This window comes from Castor canadensis, chromosome 18 (assembly GCF_047511655.1).
Source record: "Castor canadensis chromosome 18, mCasCan1.hap1v2, whole genome shotgun sequence".
In the NCBI taxonomy this organism is placed as follows: Eukaryota; Metazoa; Chordata; class Mammalia; order Rodentia; family Castoridae; genus Castor; species Castor canadensis.
This window is the reverse complement of record NC_133403.1, coordinates 40,812,047-40,831,030: the sequence shown is the minus strand read 5'-3', so window position 1 is coordinate 40,831,030 and position 18,984 is coordinate 40,812,047. Positions and strand designations below refer to the sequence as shown.

Sequence of the window (18,984 nt, the reverse complement as noted above, 5' to 3'; positions counted from 1 at the left end):
TTGGCAATAATATGGTTTGAACTTAGGCCCTATGCTCGCTAGGCACCCACTCTACCACTTAGGCTATTCTGCCAGCAATAAATGTTATTTTTAATGGCACATAACATATATCTATGGTAGAGGCAATGTTTTTTAAATTTTACAAAATTTTCACACTGATGCTTACCTCCCCCAATTTGTGTGTGTGTGTGTGTGTGTGTGTGTGTGTGTGTATAAGATCTTTCCTGAAGGGCCTATATCAAGCAGAAATACATACATACAGCAGTCAATATGAGAACTCACTCCTGATATTCACTATAAATATACCACTGAAGACTATTAATTACATGTCACTGTACTCTATGAGGAGCTACAGAAGTTTCTCTGCTTAGATAGCCATAGGGAGCTTGTGGGAGGATATACAAGAAGCTGGTTGCAAGGGCTACAGCTACCATGGGAAATGGAAGTCAGGCTTATTTTTCACTGTACTGTATAGTCTTTTTTAAGCTTCTCTTTGGGACTAAAGAATTAACTGTTTACAACATGTAGTACAGAGTTAATTTAAATAAACTCACTTATTTCCTATCATGGTAAAAGAGACATATTGAAGTTTATCAAGATAACCATTTTCCCTATAAAAAACTTTTCAACTGGGGCTGGCAGAGTGGCTGAAGTGGTTGAGTTCCTGCCTATCAAGTGTGAGGTCCTGAGTCCAAACCCCAGTACTGCCAAAAAGAAAAAGAAAAAACTTTTCAATTATGAACCATATCCACATAAAATCTATTCAAAAATAAAATATGCCTTCTTTTCAGGGCTGGAGGGGTGGCTCAAGTGGTAGAGCATTTGCCTAGCAAATATGAGGCCCTGAGTTCAAACCCCAGTACTGCCAAAAAAGGTTTTCTTTTAGAGGATTAACCCTCCAAAAGGCTTTTCTTCCTTCCTTCCCTCCCTTCCTCTTTCCTTTCTTCCTGAGCCAGGCACTGGTAGCTCAAGTCTGTAATCCTAGCTACTGAGGAGGAAGAGATCAGGAGGATCACAGTTCAAAGCCAGCCTGGGCAAATAGTTCTCGAGATCCTATCTCAAATATACCTAACACAAAAAAGGACTGGCAGAGTGGCTCAAGTGGTAGAGTGCCTGCTTAGCCCTGAGTGCAAATCACAGTACCACCAAAAACATGGAGAGGTTCACTCTGAAGATGTCTTTTCACAAAGACAGTGACTGTCTGAGGATTCAAACTTTTTAGTCACAGGATTTCTTTATTTCACTCTTAGCTATGTAATTCCACTTACATGAAATAGTGCGAATAGGCAAATTTATAGAAAGTAGGCTAAAGGGACCTGGAGGAAGAGAGAAGTGTGGAATTATTGGAATGATGAAAAAATAGAGGTGATGCTTGCACAACATAGTGAATGTAAGTAATGATACAGAAGAACTGTTAGAATGGGTTATTTAATGCTACACATATTTTACTGTAATTTTTAAAAACCAGTAATACAAAGTACCAAAATCACTGCATGGATCAACTGTTCAGCATGTGAATTATATCTCAGTAACTGTGAAAAACAGAGAAAGAAAAAGAGCCAGTATGTGAAGTCTCTGGTTGCCAGTGTGGAAAATGTTGAGGAGGGAGAGATTTCTGTGTCAAATGAAAGGAATGGTCAAGTGAAAACGCTCGGCATAAGTCACCATCTTTACCTGTAAAGCAGCCACCACTTTAAATAGTTTCAAGATTTCTCCACATTCGTCCTTCTTCCGTAGATTATCTGTAATCACATTTTTACAAGTTATAGCAGACATACAAATTCCCATATGCTACAGTGTCAGTATGTCCCCAGAATGTCATGTATTTGCTAATAGAATTGGGCAGCAGGAATTTAGGAAGTGATTGGCAGAGTCCTCATGAATGGGTTAATCCCCTCATGGACTCACAGGTGATTGTAGGTGTGCTTATGTCATAAAAGTCTAGAGCCCTTGCTTGGTCTGTCTGTGCACATGACGCCCTCTTTTTTTTTTTTTCTTTTCTTTTTTTTGCGGTACTAGGTCTTGATCTCGGCCTACACCTTGAGCCACTCCACCAGCCCTATTTTTGTGAAGGGTTTTTTTTGAGAGGAGGTCTCACAGAACTATTTCTCTGGGCTGGCTTCAAACCTCGGTCTTACTGATCTCTGACTCCTGAGCAAGTGGGATTGCAGGCTTCTGTAATGTTATGCTGCAGCAAGAAGGCCTCAACAGAAACCAAGCAGATGCTGGCACCATACTTGAGAACTCCCCAGTCTTGGCACTGTCAGCTAGGTCAACCTTTCTTCTTGTAAATCACATGGCCTCAAGCATTTTGCTATAGCAACAGAAGACAGGCTAAGATACTACATTATCAGGATTTTTAAAAGCTAAAATATTAATTACATTTGGTTTTCTTAAAAGTCTTTAGCAGTTCTTTCCTGATACTGGTAAAATTTAGTGCAAAAACATGTAATTGGAAAAAAAGTAAATCTAACCATTCTTCTGGAAGAAGAAATGTTTAAGGATTATTTTAAAAAAAATAGTGATTATTCTGAAATAAACTAGCTCTTCTTTCCCCAAGAGTAACTTTCTTAGCTGTTTTAAGCTCAAGTTTAAAAGGGCTTTCCCCTTCTGTTCATAACCAACTGATAAATGAGAAAAATGAGCAGTAAGTATAGGGTGCCAAAGAAATCTAGTCAAGCACTGAATAGCGTACTGAAGCATGTAAAAAATAGTAAGTTGATTTTACGTGCTTTACCTCTTACACTTTCGATTAAAAACTAAATAAAAAAATAGAGTACTTGCCTAACAAGTGTGAGGTCCTGAATTCAAACCCCAGTACTACCAAAAAAAAAAAAAAAAAAAAAAAACCCCAAAAATGCAAGAAAGGCTTTCATAAGACAATCAGGAAGACTGTAAGTATGATGAGAATTGTCATTGGTATCCCATCTGAAAAGGATGAGCTTTGGAATAGAAACAGAAACTACCTTTCTGAATGTCACAAAGAATTTTAAGAATATCCACTGATGTCTTTGCCACAGACATTCTCCAGGACTTGTCCTAAAAAGAAAGATGCAAAGTTAATCTACTTCCTTTATTGACTGTTGCAGCAAGACATAGACAAAGACATAAAAACCACCGAGTCATGGGCTAGGAGTGTAGCTAAATGATAAAATGTTTGCCTAGCAAGCGTGAGGCACTGGGTTCCATTCCCAGCACCACAGCCAACCAAATCAAACAAAATGAAAAAAAAAAAAAAAAAAAAAAAAAAAAGAAAAGAAAGTGCCGGTAGAGTGGCTCAAGTGGTAGAGCACCTGCCTTACAAGCATGAAGCCCCGAGTTCAACTCCAGTAAAAACAAAACAAAACAAGGAAAATGGTGTACAAATGAGGGGCCCACGTGCGCAGTAGTTAAACAGCTGTGAAATCATCATGGAATCATGAATAAGTCTTACATAGGTTAAACGTGAGCAACACCAGTATAGACGTTTAAATATGATTTAGAAAAACCACACAACAAGCAAACCTTCCAAATAACCTTTCATCTACACTATGATTGACATACCCTTATTCTTTCTGTAGAGCTACTCTAAACGTTTGGAAATGTTCTTAGGAAAAGTTAGAAAAAAACAGAGCGATAGCCTAATAAATAATTATTATTTCCAGTGATTATTTAAAGATTTTACAAAGAGATAATCCCAGCTACTTGGAAATCAGATATCAGGAGGCAGAGATTGGGAGGATTGATGCTCGAAGCCAGCATGGAAAATAAATTCAATAAATTAGCAAGACCTCAGACATCCCATCTCAACCAACGGGGGACGAGATGGAGCACCGATACTGTGATTCTAGCTACATGGGAGGCCAGAGGTAGAAGGACCATGGTCCGGGACTGGCTCTGGGCAAAAACATATGACCCTATCTGAAAAATAACAGAAGCAAAAAGGGCTGGAGGAATGGCTCAAGTGGTAGAGTATCTGACTAGCAAGTGTGAAACCATGAGTTCAAACCCCAGTACTGATAGAAAAAAAAGATTTAAAAAAGAGAAGACGCTTTAATTAAATTAGAGGAAGTGGAGATAGGAGGACTGTGGTTCAAGGCCATCATGAAAAACATTAAAGGGACCTAAGTCAGGTGAGGTGGTACACACTTGTAATTGCAGCTAGGCAGGAGGCACAGGTAAAAGGGCTCTATTCAAGGCCATCCCTGGGTAAAAACAAGAGACCCTATCTAAAAAATAACCAAAATAAAAAGAGGTGGAGCGCAGCTCAAGTGGTAGAGTGTTTGCCTAACAAGCCCTGAGTTCAAACCCTAGTACCCCCAAAACGTAAAACTAAATAAATAAATGGACATGATATGAAGGATGAAGTGCAGCTTTGCAGCATAGCATGTGCCAAGCCCTGGGTTCAATCACTGGAAGGAGAGAGGGAAGGAGGGGAGGGGAGTAGATGAAGGTATCATACAGAGTTTGAGTTGAGCCTTTGCTACTTTGTAATAATGTTAGAAAAGTTGTTCTGAATGTAATCTATGAAGAGCTAACAACAGAATCTACTACACAACTTTGTGTGAAGATGAAGTGGGTAATTATTTAAAAGTATTTAACCTAATGTCTATTGCATAAGAAGAATACAAAACCTATTAAGTGTTTAAAAAAAAACCTTATTTCCCTAAAGGTAACAAAATGACAGAGTGCTGACAGAAGTTCAGAGAAACCTATCCCTCAGAGTTTAAAAACCCAACTATCCTGGATAAAATAGGTGTTTGGTACCTCATCTCTAAGGAAGTGAACTAGTTCTCTAGAAAGCATCTCTAAGCTTCAACAACTTAAAATTATTTAGACTTTTGGTCAGTAGATGACATTATTACTTAACAGTTAATGATTATGCTGTATGCAACACAAAACATTGTTCATATTGCAAGCCACTGTGAAAAACCTCTCAGGCTGGTGTAGTGGCTCAAGCAGTAAGAGTGCCTGCCTAGCAAGTATGAGGCCCTGAGTTCAAACCCCAGTGCCACAAAAAAAAAAAAAGTCTAAAAACCCCTTAATGTTCAAAAGCTACCTCACTTAATTCTGCTAATTTTCAAAGCAGTCATATTGGGTTTTTTTCCTACAGAGAAAATAACACAAAATTTTTCACCTGAGACTACCCTAGCAGAGAGAATAGATCTTTATACTTGGAAGTCTATCCTTTTCTGTCTATAGAATCTGCATTTATTTATTTAATCAAAAAAAATTTTTTTTTAGACACAACCTTGTTGTAACCCAGGCTGGCCTGGAACTCCTGATCCTCCTGCCTCCCTCCCGAATGCTGGAATTATATGCGTCCACCACCAATGTTCATATATTACCTAGTGCAAACCTCACCTCTTTAGAACTGTCTGGCTCTTCCTGCAATGCCAGTCGAGCCCAGATGATTACTCTTTCTGCAGTTTTCTCAGCTTCAGCAGGAGGCAGAGACCTCAACAGCAGAAGACAGTCTTCCCCCTGTGAGCAGAAAAAACCGCTGGTCACCGAAAAGGATACTTTGGACTTACCTCTCTCTCTTCTACTTAAAGATGGAAAGAAAAACAACAAGGGCTAGGGATGTAGCTCAATGGTAAAACTGCTTGCCTAGTATGTGCAAGGCATGAGTTTAATCCCTTACACGACAAAAAACAAAAACACCCAAAAAGAACAAACCCAACAATGGAAAATTCTTACATGTCTAGCAAGCTTGGAGACCTGGGTTCAATCCCTAGTAGCACATGAAAAAAAAAGTTGAAAAATAGATTGTAGTTCAATGTTTTCTTAAAAATCTGAAAATTAAAGCAGTTAGCACTGGTGATTCACGCCTGTAATCCTAGCTACTCAGGAGGTACAGAACAGGAGGATCAAGGCTCGAAGCCAACAAGGGCAAATAGTTTGCAAGACCCTATCTCAAAAAACCTATCACAAAAAGGCTTGTGGAGTGGCTCAAGGTGCAGGCTCTGAGTTCAAACTTCAGTACTGCAAAAAAAAAAAAAAGAAAAAAAAATCTGAAAATTGACTGTGGCCTGCTCACACTTATAATCTTAGCTACTCAGGAGGTAGAGATCAGAAGAATCGCAGTTCAAGGCCAGCCTGGGCAAATAGTTTGACAGACACAATCTCAAAAATACCTAACACAAAAAAAGATGGGTGGAATGGCTCAAATTATGGAACACCTGCCTAGCAAGCATGATACTGTAAATCTCAGCACTGCCCCCCTCCTCCCAAAAAAAAATCCCTGAAAACTATGTTGTAGATGACAGCTATAACACATAAAACAAAATTAAAATACAACTATAAGTACTGAAAACTAGCTTACTTCTTGGGCGCGCCTCTGGTTACAGAACATGTAAAAACAAAGACATTTACAAATACAAAAAAAGAGGGCTTATAGAGCATGTGGTTTAACAAGTCCTGGGTTCAATCCCCAACATCCATCAAAACAGGAAACACACCTTATTCTAGTATCAAAGGGTCTTAGAGTTTGCTAACTACAAGAGTATAAAAATTCATTAAGCACAAAACAATTTTAAAGAACCCACAAAAAGACATGAAAAAAGTAGCCTTCTATTATCCTTTGTTTATACAGTGATATAACTTTATTTTGTGAGAACTGGTTTGGATAGTTTGATTGGTTTCTGTTTTTAAGGATTTTGTTAATGAAGAATCCTTATGAAATAACAACGTACAACTTTCATACCTGTTCTCTATCAATGAGATCAATAATTCTTAGGCTGTAGACTTCATCATCAGACAACCTATACCCTTGGGCCACCTTTAAAGCATCTTCTAAGGAAGCCGGGACATCTTGCTTGAGGATGTATCTGACCACTCTCTGAAAGAGACAACATGTACACTGACTATGAAACCTCACAGGGACCCCAGGAATCATTTGCTTATGAGGGCAAGGTAGCTATAAAATGAAAATGATGCAACAAAAAAAACTAAACAGTATCAAACATTAAAATATGACTTACATACTGGAATTTGTGACAGTTCCATCTTTTCTTTCTTCTGAGTTTAATTTACTATTTGTTGTCCTTAATATCCTCATAAAAAACTGAGCACCATGTTATCATTATCAAACTCTATTAATCCTTTAGACTACAAAGTCCTTATGCTGCCCTAAAAGTACAACAAAGGAAGAAAGACAACTAGTACACTCACCATTATTTCATTATTTAAAAGATTCACTTCTCTTATCCCATAGCCTCGTAAAAGCTTTTTCATCTCCATTAGTTTGTAACTTTCCTGTAATAGCTTGACTCTGAAAGAAAATTTATTGACATTAACATGGGTTGTCATTTTTATGAAATACTATGGAACATAGTAAATGAAAAACATAATTTTGAATATCGACTCAAAACGTCAGGTTTATCCAGAGCAGAGAAGAATTTTTTGATGGACTGTAATCTTACTTGGGATGGTCCATTTCCAGATGCTGTTTCACCAGCTGCTCCACGGCTGCACTCCAGGGAACTACTGCCTTGTACATTATCTTGAGCACAGCATCAAATATGAGCTGCAAAGGAAGACACACTCAACAGTTGCTCCTAGATGACCTTCCAAGTAAATCAATGGCACCACATCCATCAACCACAAGATAGTTTGAGACTATTTCATCTTCTGACCGCAAAGGTACATTATTTCTTCCAATTTCTATGCACAAAGAACAACTTTATTGTTTGTAAAAATTGACAGTATTTTGTCTGCTGAGAAATAGCAGTCATATAGTTTATGTTTTTCTATAGTTTCAAGATTTTATTCATACACTGTTTCTTTTATTTTATTTTTTTTTCATTCATACACTCTATAAAGGCAGCTAGTAACAGTGCAAAATCAAAATAAAGGCATAGTACAACTTTTTTTTTTTTTTTTTTTAAATGCCTCCATATTTGGAAAGCCATAGAAAGCCCGGAGAGATGCAATTCTGTTGTCTTCTTCTGGGGGAGGAATGAGAAAATTTTCACTTTTTATTTTCCCTAATCAAAGAAGATAGAATCATGAGAGGTTTTTTATTTTCTTTTTTTGCTTCTTTTTCATACCACACAAATTTTTCTCAACAAAGGTGTTGATTTTACGATTGGGAGAAAAAGTTTAAGATCCAGTGCTCCAAAGGAAAACCCGATAGACTCCGTTAACTTACATCTATGTCAGACAAGCATCCAATTACAGCCATGGCCTTGGCTTCCCATGCTGTGTCAAAGAGCGATGTCGACTTTGAGCTACATCTCCTTAGTAAATCCTAAAAAGGATAAACATTTTTTTCCAAAAATTAGAAACTAAAATAAACACACACAAATAGTCTTCACAGATGCACTAAAAACAATAACAACAACAAAAACCTAACCTTTAAAAGTCATGAATGTGGAATAATTGTCAAAAATGATAAAATTGTCAGACTGGGGGTGTAACTCAGTAGTAGAGCACTTGCCTCACATTTGTGAGGTCCTGGGTTCCACCCCCAGCACTGAAAAAAATTATGAAATTGCCAAAATGATGGGCTGGAAGTGGCTCAAGCAGTGTCCACTTTGCAAGCATGAAATCCTCAGTCCAAACCCCAACCTAGTCCCCCCCAACACAAAAAATATTGCCAAAATTTTAGCCTTCAGTTTTATATGGTACAGAAAATTTAAGGAGACATTCTTGAAGTATCTACAAATCAGAATATTATAACATATTAAGTCTACAAAAAATAATGGCGAGACTGGGGATATATGCTTAGCATTATGTGGCCCCACCCAGTATCAAAAAAAAAAAAGCTAGTATTTATTGAGCTCATGAGTCCATTATTTCATAACACCCCTTAGGAAAAAGTCCTACTATTATTCTCTTCTATTTTCTTGAGATGGGGTCTCCTTTTGATGCCAGGCTAGCTCGCAATTGTGAGCTCCAAGGCTAGGAGGCTCTCAATGGGTTAATAGCACAATTAACCCATATTCTTAACCAATAAAAAATGCTGCATAAGTCCCAAGGGCAAACATGACATTAAAGAATCCAGCACTTAACACAAACAGGCTATGTGGGTCTCATATGTAAGACTGACTCTAAAGAAAAAGCTACCTCTATGTAAAGTAGGAGAAGCTCCTCCTCTTGCAAGTCATGTTCCCTCATGTAAACTCTTATGGACTTCTCTAAGACTGAGGGAATTAATTCTGGGGCCAGCACTCGGTCAAACATTCGGAACACTATGGTGGTAGTGTTTTCCTGGATAAGAGACAAGAAAGATGTCATAAATACAGAGTCTAGTCATCATTAGATACAATAAAAATGTAAAATAATGGTCAGAAGCCTGGAATTTTACCTTCTCATACTCAGAGAGGGCCAATTTGCAGTTGTATTTCCTATGCAATGTGATCAGCTCTCGCAAGTTGTTTATCAAAGTCTGTAACTGACATACTTCCTCTGTGTTTTGATAATCTTTCTAAAACAAAAGTGTTAAAGTTCTTAAGGATATAAAATAGAAAGTGTAGAAGAGAAACAGTCAAACTTATTTCAAATAAAATAAGAAATGCCAATGATTATGTACAAAAAAGGAAACCTGTAACTTTAAAGCAACTTATGCTTTAAACTACCCAGTACAAATTAACATAAATCAGAATCAGAAGGAAATTTTCTTTAGAAAAAACTATAGCAGTGTTAACAATACTACAATTTTTTTTGCAGGACTCAAATATGTTGGAATACACAAGAATCATTTAGATAGTCCTCAATGTCTCATCTATCAACACAGGTCCTGATCAGATATAAGCTGTAATACTTCCTAAAATTATATACAGGAACAGAAATTGCTACAATTATTTTTTGAGACAAGGTTTCACTATGTAGCTCAGGCTAGCCTTGAACTCTCAATCTTCCTTCCTCAGCCTCCCAAGCACTGGGATTATAGGCATGTACTACCACACCCAGTCAAGATCAGAATTTTTAGTATTGGGATAAAAGACTACTAAGAGAGAAAAGACAAAGCAAAAGGAAAAGGCTTATATGGAAAAAATATATTAGAATCATCAATCAGTAGACTGCTTAGAATCCAGAGGAAAAAAAATCCTCATGTTTGGATAATACAATCAGTAGGTATAAACAGTGACAATAATCTGTTACTTCAGAAAGTAGGAGGAAATTGTTAGGTCCTAAAGTGTAAGTATCATCATTTTTCTTACTTTTTTAGTGGGGAGGGGTCCTAGAGAAAAAATGTGGGACCTCCTTACACCTGCTAGGCAAGTGCTCTACCACTGAGCTCCATTCCCAGCCTTCAATTATTATTTTTTTAATTGAAATTTAAGAAGTAAATGTGATAATATGCAATATTGTAAAGGACACAGTTTCCTGGTACTAAGTACTTAACACTTCAGAAGTGAGATATTTATTCCTTATATATTAATTGATAAACTAGATTCTGGCATATCCAACAAAGTTTTTCTTCTTTTATAAAATGTAAGAATGTGGTTTTTTTCCTTCCAGTATAATAAATGTTTTTCTTAACGGAAAAAAGAACTGAATTTTAAGAAATTTAGAAGCCAAATAATAAATTTAGTTTACTAACTTCAACTAACAACATTCCTGATCTTACTTTCTCCCTCTAGACTGCTTTCTTTTTCTTTTTTTTTTCTTGTTTTTGTATTTTCTGTGGTGCTAGGAATGACACTTAGGGCCTTGGGTGTGGCAGGCAAGTGCTCTACCACTGAGCCACACTCACTGCCCACTTCTGTTTTTTCAGATTATTTGATTTTTGTTCTTTTTTTCTTTAACACAGGGTCTCACTATATAACCCAGGCTGCCCTTGAACTTTTGATCTTTCATCTCAGCTTTCTAAGTGCTGGGATTACAGATGTGTGTCACCACAATGAGTTTACAATTTGATCTTAAGAAAAAAAAAAAAACACCGATATTTTCGTCATAACAGCTGTTGGAATATCAAAGATATGAAATCAGATCTAGGGCCTGCTTTTATTAAATAAAAGAAACAGGCTTAACTGTTGTAGATTTTGAAAATGAATCATCATGTAGTAGTAAATTTTATTCTTAGAAAGAATTGTGAGAAGATGCTATTGTAGAAAATCACAATTATACCACTTTAGAGAATGTTTCTAGATTGGTTTTTGGTTGCTTCAATAGAGAAAAACAGTGCATTAAAATGTGCTGATGTTAACAGAAGGATCAGAATGGAAAAAAAAAAAAGGAAGTTTTCCTTTTGCTGGATGTGAAAGGTACAAATAAAAGGAACATAACAGAAAACTTATGAAGTGGGTCTATTTCCAGACACATTTCTCTATATACATGTAGAAAAGCTGTCTAACATAAATGGATTGTTTCATTGTTAAAAATCCATTCTCTACATCATACCAAAGAAATCCAATGCCAAGAGGATGACAAACCCAGATCATCTGGTTTTTCTGCTGTGAAAAATACTTCTGCCAGCTGAAGCCCATTTTCTGGCCAGTTTACCTTAAAAAAATAATCACAGACCATTAATGACAGTATTTTATGCTATAGGGAGGGTACAACATTTCTGTTCCATGTTAATTATACTGGTATTACCTTATCTGTCAATTCAAGGTTCCTGGCTGCTTGCTCCAACCATTTTGCAAGAAATTTCTAAAACAGATATATCATTTAAAAATAAAACTCTCATTAGGTGATCACAACGATAACTTTTAAAAAAAGCCCTCCAAGATCTTATTTTCAAGTTAATTAATTATTTATTTATTGCAGTGCTGGGGCTCAAATGCAGGACTTCACAACTGCTAGGCAAGTGCTCTACCACCAAGCTACACCCGGCACCTTGTTATCATCTTTTTAAAAGAAACACCTGAAAGAACTAACTGCTGTTAGTGGGACTTCACTGTCACTGATATAGTGCCAAAAACAAAACAAAACAAACCCAAAGTTAAACCAGGAAGAATAGAAATACTGGAGGAGACTTACCTGTCCTTCAGGTACAGTCTTTCTCACAAATGGGATGACATCATTTCTAAGCCACAGACAGAGGTTTTGCAAAGAGACTGGTAGAGAAATTGAGTTGAGCAAGTTTTCAAGCATCTTCACATCAAACCTGCTTTCAAAGTTTGCCTAAATGATACAGAGTAAGAAATTAAGATTCATCTGACAAATGTAATTCAGAAGCCATTTTAAGGACTATCTTACAGATTTAATAATGAATGGTAAAGATGATTTCATCTACACAAATGACACAAGTTGCAGGGGGGTGCACAATTTCATGAGATATTCTATCAGTGAGTATGAAATAACAAATTATGTAACACAGGAACGGGTAGCTGTAAGAAAAATATAACCAGAGGCGATAGCAGCATAAATGCTAACTAGCAATGTGTCCATTAATGCCATCACACCAAGGTACTGTTTGAACCTAATGTTGTATTTCAATATTGGCCAAGAGGAATGGGATCAGGACGAACAATTTTATGTATTCATTTATTTTTAAGAGACAGAGTCTTGCTATGGTGCCCAGGCTGGCCCAGACTTCTGGGCTCAAGCGATCTTCCTGCTTCAGCTTACCCAGTGACAGGGTCTACAAGCACATGTCACTATGTACAGCCTTCAGGTGAACAATTTTAATGGGCCCTCCTTTACCACAAACTGAGCTGAAGTAGCAACATCCTCTCCACCATCACATCATTAAACACTCATCAATAAATCACGTAATATGACTTTGTCTGTTGTTTGGAGCTAACTGGACTTAATGTTGAGATAAAATGAGGTTACATTGTATCTTCATAGTATTTCCTCTGGCTAACAATCATCAGAGGACAATTTTCCCTGGGACTGATCACATCTAGTCAATCTGAAAACATTCTGTTACCCAATTGCACTTGTCACCCTGTTAGTTTCTAGGACTCAATCAATGACCCGTCTCAGGAATTAGAACGTCATTAAGAAAAAAATGCAGAATTTATTACCCGATGTCTAAGCCAAAGATACTGTGCACAAACAAGGTTTCCTTCTCTTAGCTGTAAAAAAACATCTTTAAGATCGTCTTCATTATTCAGGAACTCAATCCAAGAACTACCACTAAGAAGTCAAAGGAAAGAAAAAAGCTAGTTAAAAACAAAAAACAAAAAACAAAAAGACTATACCTTCCAAGAATTGTTATGCTTTTCAACTAATGAGTTTTTTTGTTTTCTCTAAATAAAAACTGGAAGAGTTTGCTGGGCATGGTGGTTCATGCCTATAATTTCAGCACTCAGGAGACTGAGGCAGGAGGATCACAAGTTTGAGGCCAGCCCCAAAGTTCTACAGTGAAAAGAAAGTTTCCTTCTTTCCTAGAACAAATCTCATCATCCTCTCTAGAGGATTACCTAGAGATTATCTAGGTAGGCCTAGATAATCAGTACAAAGACAATTATTTTTAACTTTAAAATAAGTTTTCTCTATATATTATCTGTTACTTGCAAAAAAATTATCTCATCTTGGTAGTCGTAACCGTAAGAACATATAAGCATCACTCCTTTAAGGATACCACAGTGTCCCGTGGCATGGATTTTCTATAATACATTAACTAGTCTCCCACAAGTTAAATGCTTAGGCTATTTCTAGTCTTGCTATAACCAACAGTGCTGCAATAACCACTTAGTCCTAAATGAAGATCAGAAATAGGTGATGATTGCTTCCTTAGTATGATAAAAATACCCCCCCCAAAGCCTATATCATGCTTAAATGATAAAACAAAGGAATCATCTGTTGTTAAAGACAGGAACAAGAGAGGAAGGACTATCACCTCATTATTTAATTATGTTCAAGTAGTACTTAAAACTAGGATATACACACCTGAATTTTTCTGGTCCAAATGCTCCATAAAAAGTAGTCAATTTCGCATGAGCCCTTAGAACCTAAAGAAAAAAAATTACTTGATAATCTGAGTGTTGTCAGCAATGATAGTAAAATTAAAAAATACCAAATATTGGGTTCATTCTCTTTCAGAAGTCTTACATACGTTCTTTTATCCCATATTACAGGTCAGTTCCTATCAACACAACTGTCTTTATTCATCAACACAAGCACGTAAAATGGAATAAAGAAAACATTTCTGATCATGTTTAATTATAAGGACATACACGCATTAACAGTAGGTGCCCTTCAAAATCAGTTTTTCCACTGAATAAGTGTCCTTACAGCAAAACTGAGATGGATTGTAACACACATTTACATTGAGAGAATTAAGCACACACATACACAAGTGCATGCATCCACTCATGTTGGTACCAGCAGAATTATCAACACAGTTTACATTTATCTGAATGTTTACGCAGGCATTATGCAAATGGTTTATAGGAATAATTTCCTCTGACCTCAAAACAACCCTCTAAGGTAAATACCACTAATCGTTCCATTTTCCTAATAAGGAAGCAGAGGTATTAAAATGCTCTTGAAGAATTACAAGCCTATTGTGAAAGATAAACCACTGATGCACATTCATCCCCAAATTAATCTAACAATCTAATGTCATTACCTCTATCAAGCCATCAGAACAGGCAGTAACGGTTTTATCTTCTTTCTTCAAAAGCTAAGGATGAACAACAAGAAACAGGAAGAACATCTGCTATATTAAGTTTTTTATAAAAGACGATGGAGTTCTGTGAACTGGTAGAAAAGACTGTCTTTGAAAACAAACTACATTTAAGTCCAAAAATGAATGGAATCTCAATCTTGTCTGTAATGATATTAAATGATAAAGGAATGACTTTTTTTTAAAAACAATGAAAACTGGCCATAACATTCTGCACATATTTTCAATCTTGATTTCAAGGAATATAAAACTAGAAATTGTACACATAGGTCACTGAGGGGAACTAGTTACTGCAAAATTGGTATTTGTAATAGTTAAAGAAAAAATTATGTTAAGGGCTGGAAGAATGGCTTAAAAGCTAGAGCACTTGCCTAGCAAGTGAAAGACCCTGGGTCCAACCCCCACTATTGCTTAAAAAAAAAAAAAAAAAACTATGTTAGGAAAGGCCAATGATGCTAGGCATGGTGTCTCATGCCTGTAACCCAAGCAGTAGGGAGGCTGAGGCAGGAGGATTGAGAGTTCAAAGCCAACATGGGCTTCACAGCAAGACCCCCATGTCAAAAGAACAAATCAACAAAAACTGCTTATGTATGAAAAAGAATCTGTTTTTTAAAAATTATGTCTTCTTATATGAGATAAAATAACATATACAAACATTTTAATATTATAAAATCTTACCACCTACTTTATACCTATTAGGATGGCTAGTGTCAAGAAATCAGAAAACAGGAGACTCAAGTGGTAGAGAGGTTGCCTAGTAAGCATGAGGCCCTGAGTTCAAATCCCAGTACTTCCAAATTAAAAAAAAAAAAAGAAAAAAAAATGGTATTAAACTTTTTAGCTGAGCGCCGGTGGCTCACGCCTATAAAACTAGACACTCAGGAGGCAGAGATCAGGAGGATCATGGTTCAAAGCCAGTGCAGGAAAATAGTTTGTGAGACTCTATCTCGAAAAAACCAATCACAAAAAAGGGCTAGTGGAGTGGTTTAAGGTGTAGGCCTGAGTTCAAACACCTGTACCACACACATGCGCACACACACACACACACACAAATTTAACAAGTGTTGACAAGGATGTAAACAAAATGGAACCCTTCTGCACTACTGGTGGGAGTGTGAAAAGGTACAACCACTATGGGAAACAATACAGAAGTTCCTCAAGAACTTAAAAATATAATTACATGATTCGGCAATTCTACTTCTGGGTATAGAATACAGAGTTGAAAGAAGGCATTCAAACAGGTATTTGCACAACCATGGTTATAGAAGCATTATTCACAACAGCAAAAATGTGGAAGTAACCCAGTGTTCATAAATGGGAGACTGGCTATGCAAAATGTGGTCTATCCACAGACAATGGAATATGATTTGGCAATAAAAAGAAATTCAGCACCGACACGTGCTTCAGTGTGAATCCTAAAAAAATTGTACATGAAAGAAGCCAGACACAAACAGCATATGTTGTAAGATTCCATTCATTCGAAATCCAGAATAGGCACATCTAACAGAGACAGGAAGATTTGCGGTTACCTGGGGCTAGGGTTTGGGGAAACTGGTAGTGACTGTTAATGAACACAGCTCTATGTGATTGTGCTGATGGACAAACACAATTCACTCAATGTACTAAAAACACTGAAGTTTATACGAATGAACTGAATAGGATATAAAAAGGCTGTAATAGAAAAGGGTTTTGTTTTTTTTTGTAAATGGTACACATAGAGAAGAGAATTGAAGGATAAAATGTACTTGAGATGGTAGAATTATGAGCGATTAAAGCAAATTCTTCCAAAAGAAGAAAGAAAAACAAACCAACTTACCCTGGTTTTGGCATAGTTGAGCATTTCCTGAGTAGTTCCATAGGTTATCCATTGGGCCTTCAAGCAGTAATTCACCACAAATTCATCATCCTGTCCCACAAATGTCAGACATAGTGAGGCAACTTCGTGTTGACCCACACATCAATCTCAATACTCTACTTCCTGGCTGGGAAAACACACCTGGATTTTATGTAGATTTTCCTTAGCTTCATCCACAAGTTGCTGCCATTTGGTCTGCTCACTGGTGTCCACAGAAATCAAAGCCAGTTTCTCCAGTATATCATTTGATTTTACCTTGTAAACAAGCTGTAATATAAACACGGCACATCAAGTGACTTGAAGTACAAGAACACCTGAGGATGATTTATTCTGACAGCAAATTATGTGTGACAAGCTATCATGAAAAAAAGGCAAATCCTCATGTGGTTCTTAAAGAAGGTAACACTGAGATATGTGAAAAGTAATCCAGATTGTTAGGAATTACGAAAAACATTTTGAGTCCTTACTAAATTGTCAACCATTGTATGAAGAGTTTTATATGAGCTAAAATATGGAAGCAACCTAAATGTCCATTAAAGGATAGACAAAGAAAATGTAGTGTACATACAGAAAAGAATACTATTCAACCTTTATAAAGAAAGAACTGAGCTGGTACAATGGCTCAAAGTGTAGTGTCTGTCTAGCAAGCATGAGGCCCTGATTTCAAACCCTAGTATCACCAAAAAAGAAAAGAATGAACTTAGCCCAATGCTGGTGGGCTCATGCTTGCAATCTTAGTTACTTGGGAGATGAGATCAGGAGGATCACAGTTCAAGATCAGCCTGGGTAAACAATTCAAGAGACTCCACTGTCCAAAATAAGAGCAAAAAGGACTGGAGGCCCTTTTTAGGTGTGGCTCAAACAGAAGAGCAAGTAGTCATGAGTTCAAACCCTAGTTTCAAAAAAAAAAAAAAAAGAGGAAAGAACTACCTGGTATGGTGATGCACACCTATAATCACAGCATTCAGGAGGCTGATAAGATGAGAATGATTTTAAGGCCAGACTGGGATAGAGAGTGAAACCCTCACCCTGTCTAAACAACAGCCACCAATATATAAGTATATATATTTCTGTTTTTCTACTCTCCTTATTTGTTTCATGGATTTTCTGACTTTTACTCTTTCACTCTTTTTTGGTGGCTTTTGTGGGTGGGGTAGTACTGGGGTTTGAATTCAGGGTCTCCCACTTACTTGAACCACTCCACCAACACTCTTTCACTTTTTTTTTAAATTATTTTTGAAATCTTTCAGATATTCAGAAAAGTAATACTATAATACATACTCTTTTATTTGTCACCTTAACTTAGTAAGGCATATTCCCAGTATTGTTAAGACCCCTCGTCTTTTTCCTAAATATAGCATCTTCCTTTTCCCCCAAAAAATGACCAATTGTTCTGGTTTTGGTAATTATTACTCCATTAATTTCTTCATCCTTCGTCCCTAACCTGCTCTTCCACACATACTCATTTTAGGAAATGCAGTCACCATCTAACGTGTATATTGAGGCAGAGCCCTGCTAGTCAACCTCAAGTCCTCTGTCCCTCCTCAAACTCAATCACTACATCCCTAGGGTTCTACTGCCTATCTACCTCTTGTCAGCCTCTCTCTGTCTTTTCCTCCTTCTCTCTCTCTTTCTCCCATACATCTCATTTCCTGGCACTGGCTCAGCTCTTGTGTAGAAAGCTGCTTGTCCTCCCAATTGGTACATGAACCTCCATCTTACCAAATGACAATCTAACCAAGACACTCTCATGCTTAAAATTTTCAGTAGCTCCCCCATCTCCTGCAGAATAAAATCTCAATCTATCACACACTGGCCCCACTTCTCCATCATCAACTTCTTTTGTTCCCTTGCCCATATAACCTCACTCCAGTCCTGATTACCAGATTTCCTGGAAGCATCCTAAGCCCCCTTTCCTTCATTCATGCTGTCCTTCAACTGGAATCCCTTCCTCTCCCTGGACTCTCTATAAGACCTTCATATTCTGACATAAAAGCTAACTCCAACCTGGTGTCATGGTACATGTCTGTCATCCCAACACTTTGGAAGCTGAGAAAGAAGAATCCCAAGTTCAAAGCCAGCCTGGGCTACATATTGAAACCCTGTCTCAAAAAATATAACGACAATGACAACAAAATAACATCTCTCTGACATCTCTATCCCTCATTCTCTTCTTTGAATCCCTATTCTACTTTGGTCATGTCTTCATGACAGGCCCGAACACACTAATTTCAATATGTCTGTGTCTCCTCAGCCCCTGCACACCAAGAAATCCTATTTGATGAACAAATGAAAATTACATGAATGCTTACCTCAACATCTAGTCCAAACTGAATGGCAAAGCTCTCAGCTTCAGCAAATCTGTGTTTGTGAAGTAAACGGCTCAATCTAATGAATTGGAAAAGAAATTTCATTCAATGTTTATTAATCAGGGAACTTAAGCTTTTCATTAAGAGATAAGGCTTAAAAAAGAATGAGAAATTACCTGTTTTCTGGTAAAGCTTCTGTAAGATACCTGAGTACTAGAACAGAGACAGAGTCTTCAGGCAGGCTAAAAAAATACAACAAAAGATTGTACTGTAAGTGTCCTTGTCAGTTGATATTAACAAATAAACTTTAA

At 37.0% G+C, this 18,984-nt stretch overlaps 1 protein-coding gene across 5 annotated transcripts in view; it reads right to left on the bottom strand.

Moving 5' to 3' along the window:
- Kntc1 (kinetochore associated 1) overlaps positions 1-18,984 on the bottom strand; it is a 74,600-nt gene that overhangs the window by 38,744 nt on the left and 16,872 nt on the right. For all 5 annotated transcript variants that reach the window (XR_012443510.1, XM_074060927.1, XM_074060925.1 and 2 more), the window contains 19 exons: positions 18,850-18,915; positions 18,677-18,752; positions 16,506-16,631; positions 16,326-16,415; positions 14,453-14,506; positions 13,771-13,832; positions 12,903-13,014; positions 11,911-12,054; positions 11,524-11,580; positions 11,329-11,430; positions 9,290-9,409; positions 9,049-9,192; positions 8,132-8,230; positions 7,404-7,507; positions 7,153-7,252; positions 6,686-6,820; positions 5,344-5,463; positions 2,967-3,039; positions 1,675-1,742 (listed from right to left, as the gene is read on the bottom strand). Coding sequence is in view for 4 of the 5 variants with exons in the window: in XM_074060927.1 (XP_073917028.1) it covers positions 1,675-1,742; positions 2,967-3,039; positions 5,344-5,463; positions 6,686-6,820; positions 7,153-7,252; positions 7,404-7,507; positions 8,132-8,230; positions 9,049-9,192; positions 9,290-9,409; positions 11,329-11,430; positions 11,524-11,580; positions 11,911-12,054; positions 12,903-13,014; positions 13,771-13,832; positions 14,453-14,506; positions 16,326-16,415; positions 16,506-16,631; positions 18,677-18,752; positions 18,850-18,915 (1,852 nt within the window). In the remaining variant the exon portion in view is untranslated. The remainder of the gene's footprint in view (positions 1-1,674; positions 1,743-2,966; positions 3,040-5,343; positions 5,464-6,685; positions 6,821-7,152; positions 7,253-7,403; positions 7,508-8,131; positions 8,231-9,048; positions 9,193-9,289; positions 9,410-11,328; positions 11,431-11,523; positions 11,581-11,910; positions 12,055-12,902; positions 13,015-13,770; positions 13,833-14,452; positions 14,507-16,325; positions 16,416-16,505; positions 16,632-18,676; positions 18,753-18,849; positions 18,916-18,984) is intronic.